The sequence below is a fragment of the Teleopsis dalmanni genome, chromosome X (assembly GCF_002237135.1).
Source record: "Teleopsis dalmanni isolate 2A chromosome X, ASM223713v2, whole genome shotgun sequence".
Classification (NCBI taxonomy): Eukaryota; Metazoa; Arthropoda; class Insecta; order Diptera; family Diopsidae; genus Teleopsis; species Teleopsis dalmanni.
The window spans coordinates 51491308-51504143 of NC_051848.1; the positions used below are offsets into that span (position 1 = coordinate 51491308).

Genomic DNA, 12836 nt, shown 5'->3' on the forward strand with positions numbered 1-12836 from the left:
TAAATATTTATTTATTTATTTATTGTATTTATTTATTATTTTTGGTTAAAAGTTTTCAAATTTATTTATTTACTTATTAAACATCTTATAAAATTTTCACAATGGTAACAAGGGTAATTTACTTAATTTTTAGCAACTTACTTTATTTTACTAGTTATTTGACATTTTTTTTCCAATAAATATATTCACATGTAATTTTTATTTTGCCACTATTTAATTGTTGAGCATATTTTTGAAAATAATGTTGAAGTAAAAATATATGAAAAATTCCTCTGTTGATTGCACCAAAAAAGATTTGCTTAACATTTTATCTAACACGTGTATGGGCTGCTTTATTATCTCACTAGCGCAAGTATATACGAGATGAGTGCGGTCGTGTGTGTGAGTGCAGTAAGCATTTTGTATGTATTTGATTTCGCGCAAATACAAACGTACGAAATTTAATAATTAATAGAAATTTTTTGTATATAATTTGTTAGCTACTGCATTAGATAAAATAATCAATATATCAGTTAAAAAGCATAGATTACTATTCATTTCTTAATGACATTCGAGATAAAAAACTTGACAGCGACGTCTGTCAAGTGAAAAATCAGTATAAAATCTGCTCCGTGCATTTGTTGTTGCTAGCAGTATAATACCGGTGGCTGTTTGTTTTTGTTGACGTTCTTTTTTTGCAGTGCTTTAGGATAGTTTAGATGCCAGAAGATATAATTGTAAGTCCAAGTAAAGTTCGTCAATTATAATTTTTTAATATAAAATTTAATTATTTCAACAATTATTTTACATAAAGAGTATTATTATAACAATATTAAATGGTGCAAAATGGATTGACAATTGCTTTGAATCGATACTTAAACAAACAGCTGTCCAAAAGCAGCAGCAACAACAACAACAGCTCCAGACGCAGTATTCAATAAGAACAGCGCATGTGACGTCACACAACAATCAGTGTGAAAACGTACAACTTGAGGTTTGTGCCTTCGATGATTGTAGCACAGATAATACAGTGGAAATTTTGAAATTGTGGCGGCAAAGATTTAAAAATGTAAATGTGCCTTTGGTAATAATTAGAAATGAAAGTGAGAAATCAAAAGGAGGTGAGAAAAAAAAAAATTTAAAATAAATTAAATTATTTATAATTAAGAAAAATTCCTAAACTGTTTTCAACATCTTTACAGTGGGTTATGGACGCAATGCGGCTATAGCAAATTCTACTGGCACATACTTGTGCTTCCAAGATGTGGACGATGTAAGTTATATATACATATACATATAATTAATTATATTTAAAATTAATTTATTTATTAGAAATACTTCTAATAATAACACTATTTAGAAAATTTTGAATTCATTAGTAAAACTTAATGCTAAATCTGAATTAAATATTAAAAATAATTAATTTTATTAGTATATATTTGAAAATTTAATTTAATGAATTTAAGTTCTTACACATAGCGTGTAATGTGCATTTTAAATATTTTTTGAAAAATACCTCTAAAAAAAGTACCCTAAAAAAGTATTTTTTGGCTAGAACTTAATGATTATTATTATTTAAAAATAAGTTTTTTGTTTTTATAATTACTGGGCTTAGATCGTTAATTTAACACATAAAAATTAAAAAGGTTTTTTTAAATAATATCAGTAACTAAATATAAACAATTTTAATTAAGTATATTATTTGCAAATACTTTAATGTATTATTTATAAAGCAAATGTTATATCTCTATTGTACAGAACCTGAAATATGACCAAATAAAATATAGTCTAAAACACAAATCTTCAAAACTTCGTGGGTCCGTAACTGCTAGGAAAAAAAATTTAAAATAAATATAATTTAATTTAAATTTTTTTTCTTGAGATATTTGCCGGATAATTTTTTTTTTAAAAGAAACGCATAAGAAAAATTTGGTTCGATTTCAGTCAAATATATATATATATGAAATATATGTGTATATATATATAAAATATATATATATGATAAACAATAATCCAGCCAAGGCGTAGAGAGGGGTTATGAAGAAACTTCGCAGTTAATATAACAATATATACATATATATATATATATAATAAATTATTTTGTGTGGTATATATGTATATAATTATATATTATATATATATATATATATATATATATATACAAAAAATATATTTATTTTTTAATGCAGCGGAGTAAATGTATTTTTCTAATATATTAAATACGAAGCAAATATATTCGCGATATATATAATCGTGAAGAATCGCATCGAACGATCGACACATTATATATCAAATTATCTCAACTCTTAAGACAACAGCATTTTAAGTTGTAAATTATTTTTTTTTAATGAAAAAAAATTGCTTAAAATATGTTATCGAGGTTATCGGTTTGCGGATGAGGAGACAACTATACTCCGCCTCGTGTACCAGTGTCCATCATCTTGTAAAGTTATCATCTTATCTGAGTTATCATCTTGCAAAATTAGATACTTGATCTAATGAATAGGGAAGTCGAGCCTGGCTGCGTTACTGACCACTGCGGTCCTTTTAACAATCCTTCTGGTCTGCGTATAAACGCTTATCGGTAGTATCACAACAGACTATCATTTGAGCTTAAGTAAACTCGCAATTTTTCCAGTGTTGAAAAAGAATTATATAAACCATTATTGTTGCTGTTGTTGGGACCACCAAGGAACAGTTGGTACTCTTTCTGTTTGGAAGAGTATCTTCACCTGTCCTAACACGAGTTACAATAACAACTATTACGAGTACTAAGTGAACTTGTTGTTGTTGTAGTTGTTCTATAAAGCAAATACAATGAAAATAACTACAAGGCTCCAAGAACGCTTGAGTTTATGTCCCGGACCCACTCGTCAAATTCAACGACTAAGTGTCGTTCACCACCTCCAAAGGGACTTCCCGCAAGCTGCAACAACAACTAAAGAATTACAAATACGTATACATGGGTTAGAATATGGTTAGGTAAAGAAAGTGTGAAAATAGGAAGGGATTGGGTATAGATGGGATTTTAATTGAATTCAACCTAGGTTAAGGCAGAGGAGCCTTAATGAGACGGTTCAGCTCCGTCGATCAATTGAAATGTACCTCACCACTACTATTATAGTGTCTTCGTTCAAATTGATGGTTAAACGGCACCAGTAAAATCTTTCTAATTTTTAAGTATATTTTAATATTATATTTATATTATATGATTTATATTAAATATATTTTATTACTTCAAACTGTGGTTGTAATAATAATTATAATTTCCTTTCTGTTTATATAGATTATGCTACCTAATAGAATTCTGAAGCAGTATGCGCTTGCTAAAAGACACCAGGATGCAGTGAGTTGTCACATTTAGTTATTTAAGTAATATATATAATATGGAAGTGATTTTTCTCTTATAGATTATTGGTTCAAAATTTATGCGCATACCTACAAATTCAACATGTCGCTTTTCGAAATGGGCCAATGATTTGGATCCACAAAAACTAACGCTACAAATATACACTTCCAATGGTCCAACAGTTATAATGCCTACTTGGTTTTGTCATCGTAGCGTTTATAATAATATATCGAATGGGTTTTGTGACGATGGACATGGTATACCAGAAGATCTCATTTTTTTTTATAAGCATTTAGATCGTGGAGGCTCAGTATTACGTGTTGATCAGTGTCTACTAAAATATAGATATCATCCCGAGGCAACAACATTTTCCATTGCCGCCAAGACTATCTTGCGTATACGTCTACGACATCTTATCGAAAATATACTACAAAAAGAACCATGGAGCAATGGTTTTACTATATGGAATGCCGGTAAACAGGGTAAAACATTTTTCCGTGATTTGCCTGCTGTGGAAAAACACAAAGTGATCTCATTTTGTGACGTTGATAAGAGTAAGTTTAGTTAATTGTTCAAAGTGTGAATATTTATTTGAAATAAAATTAAAACATTTTTATTCTCTAGAAAAGATACAAAACATGTATAAATACTTCGATCAAGTAACACGTAAAATAACGCATACCATACCGGTACTCCATTTCACGCAGGCCAAACCGCCTTTAGTGATATGCATGAAATTGGACATGACCAACGGTGCTTTTGAAGCAAACTTAAGAAGCTTGAACTTAACTGAAGGCACTGATTATATTCTATTTACTTAACCATTAACTCAAAAAATCTCATTTACGGGTAAAGCGAAAATATCTTTACTATAGTATATCCATTACGGGTTTTTATAGCCTTAAAACCTAATAGTAATACATCAACTGCCATTATCATACATAATATAAATATATTAGTTGTATGTATATAACACATACATATATATATACGTACATACATAGTATTAATGTAGAATGCTAGTTAACTCTTTTGTGATTACAGCAATTAACAGTCTGTTTAGAATCTAATATTAAATTTAAAATATATCTCAGACTTATATATATATATATAAATATGATATTATTAGACAAATAATTTAATCTTATGTGAATATATTAAATATAACGCATTAATTAATCTGTAATACAACTTTCCTTAATATGCATATATACAATATATATAAAAATATGTAATATATAATTTATAAAAATATGTAATTTATGAAAATATGTAATTTATAAAAATATGTAGTATATAAAAATATATAATATATAGAAATATATAACATAAAAATAATATTTTATGTAAAAATAAATAATATATAAAAATATGTAATTTATAAAAATATATAATATATACAAATATATACCATATAAAATATATATTATCTACAAATAAATGATATATAAGAATATATATTTTATAAAAATATGTAATTTATTAAAATAAATAATATATAAAAATATATAATATATAGAAATGTATAACATAAAAATAATATTTTATGTAAAAATAAATAATATATAAAAATAAATAATTTATAAAAATATGTAATTTATAAAAATATATAAAATATAAAAATATATCATTTATAGAAATGTATGATTTATAAAAAAAATAATACATAAAAATATATAATATATAGGAATATATAACATATATATAAAAATATATATTATGCAAAATAAATAATATATAGAAATACATAACAAAAAAAATATATATATTATGTAAAAGTAAATGATATATGTATAAAAATACATAATTTATAAAAATATGTAACTTATAAAAAATGTATAATTTAAAAAAAAATTATGTTAAGAAAATAAATAATATAAAAAATATATAATTTATAAAAATGTATAATTATAATAATAATATTAAATATATAAATATAATATATATAATATTATAATATATAAATAATATATAAATATATATAATATATACATATATATAACATATAAAAATAAATAATATATTTGCACTAATAAAAATATATAAAAGAAAACAAAGTTGTAGTTTATATAAAAATGTACTAAACAAAATTTTAATTTCTTTTAGAATTCCAGATCTAAAGTAGATCTGTATTCAGGATCTACTTTCGTGGCTTCGGAAAGTAAAATTTGACTTTAAATTAAATTATACGAAATATCTGATGAATTTGTTAGAAGAGGAACGGCTTCATTGCTTGTAGATCCAGAACCTTTTAACGCCTTCGACAAGAAATTTTTTGTTTTAGGTTGAATTAGACGAATTTGTTAGACGAGGAGCGACTTTTCTATTTGTAGATCCTGAAATTTCTAGTAGCATAAGAACGAAAATTGTGCTTACTTGGACATAACACAAATAGACTTACTAGGAAAGTAAGTATATAGATCCTTAACATTCTTATAAGTTAGGAGCTTAAGCTAAGTATGAACTTTTCCTTTTAATTCATTTGAAAAGGATAGCAGATACAATAGAAACTATACGAACTTTCAGGCAAACATTTAAGAGTTTGTTATTTGAGATGATTTGTACCAAATAATCGAGGTCACAGTGTAACAATCCGGTAGACCTTATATAACTTTGTATCTTCACCTCAACATTTCAGGCGAGAATATACAAAATCTCAATAGCCTTTCTTTCTTTTTGCGAATGTTTACCCTAATAATATCAAGATCTATATTTCATTCATGATCAAGAGCAGATAAATATAAGGAACTGGAAAGAGAAAGGAACAAACGGAGAAAAATAGTAGGTTGTTGTAAAATAGGCCTAAATCCCACACAGACTGTCACGTCAAGGACGATGATGATATTTCATTCATAATTAAGTTGCTATTAAAACTATTTTATAGATCTATTTCTTCTTATTTTATTTTGGGTTCCTGATTATACAAGGAATAAGCACCCATATGACCTGATTAGATCTGACACCTTCTTGTATAAAACTAGTTTTTGTATTTTTGACCAAATTTTATTTATATATTACTGAAGAAACAAATTGGTCAAACTAGGCTGTATGCGAGTTTGACTAAATGGAGGTATAGTAATATCCTAGAGATTTTTTGCACTGCACTTATGTAAATATTTATTTATTTATTATTTTTGGTTAAAAGTTTTCAAATTTATTTATTAAACATCTTATAACATTTTCACAATGGTAACACCTAATTTTCCAAATTTTTATCAAATTTACACTACTTGAAATTCTGGTAAATACCAACATTCGCTATAGACTATTTCGACTATAGTCTATAGATATTCATATATATAATTTTCAAAACTAATTTGAAAAATGTGTGAAAAAAATATATAGCAAAATTTAATATAAGTTGTATTCAACGTCAGTTATGACGAAAGTGACTATTATATTTTAATAGAAACTAGCATATTTGGTAGAGGAGTTTAGAAAGGTAGTTAGGCATAATTTAATTAAATTTAAAATTTACAAATTAGTCACTTTCCATTCTTAAAGTAATTTGTTTATTTGCCATAATTACTAATTAATATCGATAATAACTGTGTTTTTGGTTATTCTTTATACTTTATGTCATGCTATCCCTAAGTTTGTGATTTTTTAGCCATACTATACTGGTATTATGCTATAAAATCAGCTGTTCAAAACTAAATTAATATATAAAATACACATATATTTTTAAAAAACACTATCGAAAGTTTAACTTAAAACATACGCGTATATTATAAATGTTATAAATAAATTAATAAATACCACCACCACATAAGCTTCACTTTAATATTTGCCTGCATGTATTTACCAAGTGTTTGCCTTAATAAATTGGCGTCGAGATGAATACCATTCGACCATGCGGCTGCAAAGGTGTTCGTACATGTTTACAATGCGAGAGCGACTATAAGATTATGAAAATATCGTTGCAAGAAGAATTCTTGAAACTACGTGCACTTAGCTATTGTGTAGAATGCAAATGCTTATATTCGGGCTGGCAACCGGCAAATGTACGGAACGAACATCCCGAGCATCGTGGCGAAGAGGGCATCAGGCTTTCTGGAATTTTGGTGCTTGAAAATTTTTTAACTCCTTCCGAAGGTAACGATTTGATGATAGAACTGGACAAATTGCCATGGACGGTATCGCAAAGTGGTCGACGAAAACAAAACTATGGACCAAAAACAAATTTCAAAAAACGTAAATTACGAAATGGCAATTTTTCTGGATTCCCAGCTACAACAGAATATTTACAGACACGTTTTAAGCAAATACCATTACTGCGTGATTTCCAAAGTATTGAGCAATGCAGTTTGGAATACACAGAAGCCAAAGGCGCCTGTATAGATCCGCATATTGACGATTGCTGGATTTGGGGTGAACGTGTTGTTACTGTTAATTGCTTAGGAAGTGCTGTGCTAACGCTAAAATTGTATGATAGTACAGGAGATATATCAAATAGATACAATTTAGATTTAGTACAGGAATATAAACACAAACTAATATCGCCTTTAGAGGATGTAGCAGAACTTGGGCAATACAAAGATTGTGTTATACGTATACCAATGCCAAAGTAGGTTTATTTTCTTAATTATATTGATTTCAAATAAACTTTTCGTTTTGCTAGTCTCTCCCTCATCGTTTTGTATGGAGCTGCAAGGTATCAATTTGAGCACGCTGTTCTACGCGAAGATATTACTGGTCGACGGGTGTGCTTAGCATATCGAGAATTTACGCCTATGTATTTGAAAGGCGGAGAATTAGAAGAAGAAGGTAATGATATAACAACGAACGCTAAAATATTTTGGAATAATAATTTTGATGTAGAAAACTGAAATTTCATTGCACCGCTATATGTATATAAAATCTATTTATATATAATTACAAAATATAACTCCTTAATTTTTATAATTACAATATTATTTATTCATGAATAGTGTGTTTTGATTACTAATTTATAATTTTAATAGGCAACATAGAGAGAGGGTTACTTTTAGTCTAACAGCTTAATTAACAACCTGAACTTTGGTAAATTAATCATATAATTAAGATCATGTTCCAGAAATGTTAGTGTTTCGCTTGGAAGGAAAATTTCAAACGGCGCAAAGGTACTATATATCAGTTGAATTGCCTTAAAATAGTTAGCAAAAAGATCCTAACAAATTTTGGTGGGTCATGTGAGCAAAAAACATCAATCTAACACACGACTAACACACAAGATAGAAGAACGGGAAAGAGACGAGTATGAAAAATGATGTCAAAGAGTTAAATAAAAATAATAATACTTTTTTATTATTAGATCTAAAAAAACTGATATCAGTAGCAGTTAGAATTTTAAAAATTATTCGTGCTTTTCGAATCTTCGAGCATTTTTATGTTAGGGTTTATTTTGGGTCGAGCACAGCAATCTGCTAAAAAAATTTTAGAACAAAATATGGTGTTCGCGCTTTTACTATTGTTCATACTTGTATAAAATATAAAACAATTAAATAAAGCTTATTAGCTAATAAAGAAACGCAAACATATTTAACCAAATAAACTTTTCAGAGTGAACAAATGTTTAAATTTGAGTGCATTCAGCTGCTTAAGTGATGTAATAAAGCATTCGTGACTAGTAATATCTTTGTCAAGAAAATATATGCACATCAAAAATTTGTTGAATGTTCTATAAAGCTAACATCCAACGACTATATTACATTTCAAAATTAAGACCTCGTAGTCTAAAAATTAAAACATTGAACTGCATTGAACTGATCTACAGAACAGACTTAGTCAGTCGTTCAGCTTTAGTTTTAAGAATTATTTATAATAATTATATTTTTGGTATATGTACAATCAGTGTGTTTTAAGTTAGTTTATCTATAAAGGTTCCACAAAATTATAATTTATGTTAACAAAGTTAATTGTTTTTCTTATAAACGACAGTATTATTTGTATAACATCAAGCAGGAAGTGAAAATGTATTCTTTTAACGTCTTTCGAAGCATAAAGCTAGCTGGAAGGAATCATTTTCATGGCTATAACGTAAATGACCCGTTAACTGTTCAAATTCATTAATTTCACTCTATTAAATAATGGAAGTGTCAAAGCACTTGGTTTACATTTAACATATAATAATAAAGTTTTTTAATAAAAATAAATATTATTAAATACTAAGATTTTTTTTGATTATTGAATAACAAATAATTTTTTTTAAGCAAAAAACAATACACATTAACAAAAAGTTAATGACCATCGATTTGTGCAATGATCGGGATATATCTCACTTCAGCTTTAGAAAATGACTATATTCTGCAAGAATTCATATATGTATTTTGTAATGCGTAAATACTTCATCCACATTATCCACCAAAATGTGGGGTTGAGCGATTCTTGGCCATCATAAGTTACTTCATGCAAACCCCACTAGTTGTACAACCATTTGGTTTTTCAAATTTATGTTATGTATATGGTCATTATTAAGTTCATTTAAGTAAACCTCCCTCATCATTCCTAAAACCATTTGTTAGTTAAGCTTTGACACCTCTACGTTCTGGAATTGTTGTTGTTATTGTAGCACACGAATCTCTGCTTGTGTAGTCTCTTTTGAAACTGCTAAATAGCGTTTGGTCATCAAACTCGGCGAGTGGCCCTAGGACGTAGAATCGAGCGTCCTTATAATAGTTCGCTTATACTGATGACCAATTACGGATCATTACATCCACCAGGGATCCAAAAAGAAAATAACATGACACATGTTACAACAATATATCTAATTAAAGCATTTCTTATTACCTTAAATTTTCTTTCTAATGTAGTTTAAATTACAACATAACTTTATAATATAATATAATGTAATTTAGTACGAGATAATAAAATATTAATGATTTACATGTAAATTTATTTTTATTTTTTAATCTTATTCCAAAGTAGTGTCAAGTTTGATATTGCACACTAAATAACACAATAAAAACGTCGGCTTATACAATTAATGTATAATATTAATATATTTATATACATTATATGTAAAACTTAATTGTAAGCTGTTTACATTATTATTATAATTAATAAATTATTATATTAAATTATTTATTATAAAAAATTATTATTATTATTATTATTATTATTATTATTAAAAGCAAAAACCTTAAACCAAGAAATGTCAATTCAATTACATTTTTAGTTTGTACCATGTTCAGGATACTCAATATATTCGATACAATCATAATTGTGTTTTATGTGATTCACATCGTGGTCTGCAAATTGATCGAGTTCATTGAATACATCAGTAGTGTTATTGTAATGTGTACTCGAACTGGACGTTGGCACTTCATCCTCATATGAAGGCTGTTCATATGTCAGTTCATCCATGCAGATCTCTTCTTTACATGAACCTTCTTTAATACCGAGTAAGGATACATGTGCCGGTATCTTAATTCCATGCATTTTTCGAATATGTACCTTTAAATTAGTATTTGTGGTGTAATTTTTTTTGCAAATGACGCACTGGTGCTGTTGATGATGTGTATGTACATGTTGGTATAGATCTTCGGGTTTTTTAAATGATATTGTGCAGTATTGACATACGTGATATTTAAGCAAATGTGCTTTTAGCAACTGCTGCACAGAGAATATAACATTACAAAACGTACAAGAGTAAACCGTATCTCCATTAATTTGATTAGTCGTTGACAATGTGATGGCACTATCGATGTTATTCATATTATGTAAGTCTTTATATTTGATTTCGACTGCTCCATATTCAACAGTACATATTTTATGAATAGATGGATCGCTACTTCTATGCACTGTATCATTCATATCATCATTGCCTGATAAAAAATTTGAAACGATTAAAACCGCATCATCCAAATTGGGCATATAAGTACCAGCAGTTGAGTGATTATTGGGACCAAAATCTTCCATTTCCAATTCTCTAGATTTATTTTTATTAACCATATTATTTAAAAGTGTTTGTTCTCTTCTTGCTTGTTTAGAAGTTGATGGTAAGGAGCTTTCTTTTCTCATATTATACAAAACTCTTTTGGTTGTAATTTCTATATTTTGATTTCTTTTTTTATTCACTTTTCTTCTAACTGGATAATATCTTTTCTTCTTCATTGTACAAATGGGAGGTTCTTTAACATTGTATTCTTCCATACATTGTTCATCAACTACTTCTTGTGCTTGATCAGTTTCTTGTATATCATCTACATCATGCACTTTTTTATCTAAAACATCATGTGTCTCAAGATCTAATGCAACCGTTTCCAAATCAATTGCATCCCGAAGCATTTGTTCACTACGCATCCAACCATCTTTTAACTTCTTATTAAAAATATAGCAGGAGACTAGATTGTTCAAGCATTCACTGCATATCATATGGTAATCTTCACCTAAATCTTGGATTGCACTTTTTAGTACCTATTTTAAATAAAGAACAAAAAGTTAAAGCTTATTAAGATATGTTTATTGTTTTTCATACTCACAGCCCAGTCACAAAATATTTCAAACATTGCAGAAACACTTATTCGTATACCCAAGTTTGGCATGGAAATTTCATGTTTTCCTATTTCATAATTCCCTATCTCACAGCAAATGCGGCACAGAGATTTTAGATTATTAACAGACAATAAAATCTCCATTTCGAGTTCAACTACTTCATATCATTTGCAATTAACTTTACGTACCAAAGAAGTTTGTTTATAATATTTTTGACAGTTCATGGCATTGCCAGCATAAAAATTTGAGAAAAGTTGTATTTTTATTAGCTGAATTTATGACAGCCGTTCAATTGCTCTGTGGTGATAACGCAGTAAACATTCAAGAAATCAATTTGAATTTTGCAAACTTATAAAGGCCATTTTAGAGCCGTGTTGTACAAAGTGCCGAAAATGCATGTTATGTAGACTGTCACAACAGTCACAGTATTGCCAATTTTGTATTTTTACTACTTCGTGGTACTTCTTGGTTGTGACTAAATTTAAAAGGAAATTTAGATATGCTCACTTTCAATTTGCCACCAAAAATAACCAGCAAGAGAAAACTCATAGAGGCTGTAATAATGTTAATTTATTACTATATTATCTTATAATAATTGTTCACAGTACTTATGTTAGAATATTATATGCCTTTCCTTAAAATCGGAAAATGTAATAATTATATTATTAGCGATTTAAAAAAAAAAGCCTGTGTTGCTTACTGCCATTTTTTCTCTAAAACGTATTAGAATTTGCTCCTAAAAGACGCAAATTTTACACAGTGTTACTACGAGTACCTCGTGGAACAGATCTCATGCTTGTGTTCATTATTATTTGTTACCATAGACAAACCACAACATAGGGGCCAGAAATGATGATAACTATTTAAAAAAACTGTTCTGATATAGTTTAATTTTTCTAGAGTATTAAGAAAGTATTTCTTATAGTCGTCCTAATTAAAAATGAAAATAAAAGAAACTGATGAACCGAAAGTAGTTCAACATTTATATGTTATGTTCAAACAGTAAATTAGTAGAAAGCCAACGCATAACCAA

At 27.8% G+C, this 12836-nt stretch overlaps 3 protein-coding genes across 3 annotated transcripts; 2 read left to right on the forward strand and 1 right to left on the reverse strand.

The window, feature by feature from the left end:
- Window positions 1-244: 244 nt before the first annotated feature.
- LOC119662394 (UDP-GlcNAc:betaGal beta-1,3-N-acetylglucosaminyltransferase-like protein 1) lies at window positions 245-4434 on the forward strand. Its single transcript, XM_038072000.1, has 6 exons — window positions 245-716; window positions 794-1100; window positions 1182-1252; window positions 3266-3325; window positions 3390-3882; window positions 3953-4434. The coding sequence occupies exons 1-6, from the start codon at window positions 699-701 to the stop codon at window positions 4147-4149; spliced, it is 1146 nt and encodes a 381-aa protein (XP_037927928.1). The 5' UTR covers window positions 245-698; the 3' UTR covers window positions 4150-4434.
- Window positions 4435-6989: 2555 nt separating this feature from the next.
- Window positions 6990-8227, forward strand: LOC119690196 (alpha-ketoglutarate-dependent dioxygenase alkB homolog 4). The gene is made up of 2 exons (XM_038105203.1): window positions 6990-7895; window positions 7950-8227. The coding sequence occupies exons 1-2, from the start codon at window positions 7165-7167 to the stop codon at window positions 8155-8157; spliced, it is 939 nt and encodes a 312-aa protein (XP_037961131.1). The 5' UTR covers window positions 6990-7164; the 3' UTR covers window positions 8158-8227.
- A 2226-nt stretch (window positions 8228-10453) lies between these two features.
- On the reverse strand, window positions 10454-12012 carry LOC119662380. Its single transcript, XM_038071984.1, has 2 exons — window positions 11791-12012; window positions 10454-11725 (listed from the first exon to the last, which is right to left on the reverse strand). The coding sequence occupies exons 1-2, from the start codon at window positions 11944-11946 to the stop codon at window positions 10481-10483; spliced, it is 1401 nt and encodes a 466-aa protein (XP_037927912.1). The 5' UTR covers window positions 11947-12012; the 3' UTR covers window positions 10454-10480.
- Between the last annotated feature and the right edge of the window lie 824 nt (window positions 12013-12836).

Coding starts and splice junctions, on each gene's coding strand:
- LOC119690196 (XM_038105203.1), top strand. CDS start 7,165: ATGAATACCATTCGACCATGCGGCTGCAAAGGTGTTCGTACATGTTTA. Junction 7,896..7,949: donor ATACGTATACCAATGCCAAA/GTAGGTTTATTT, acceptor TCGTTTTGCTAG/TCTCTCCCTCATCGTTTTGT.
- LOC119662380 (XM_038071984.1), bottom strand. CDS start 11,946: ATGGAGATTTTATTGTCTGTTAATAATCTAAAATCTCTGTGCCGCATT. Junction 11,726..11,790: donor AAATATTTTGTGACTGGGCT/GTGAGTATGAAA, acceptor TATTTAAAATAG/GTACTAAAAAGTGCAATCCA.
- LOC119662394 (XM_038072000.1), top strand. Junction 1,253..3,265: donor GCTTCCAAGATGTGGACGAT/GTAAGTTATATA, acceptor CTGTTTATATAG/ATTATGCTACCTAATAGAAT. Junction 3,883..3,952: donor ATTTTGTGACGTTGATAAGA/GTAAGTTTAGTT, acceptor TTTATTCTCTAG/AAAAGATACAAAACATGTAT.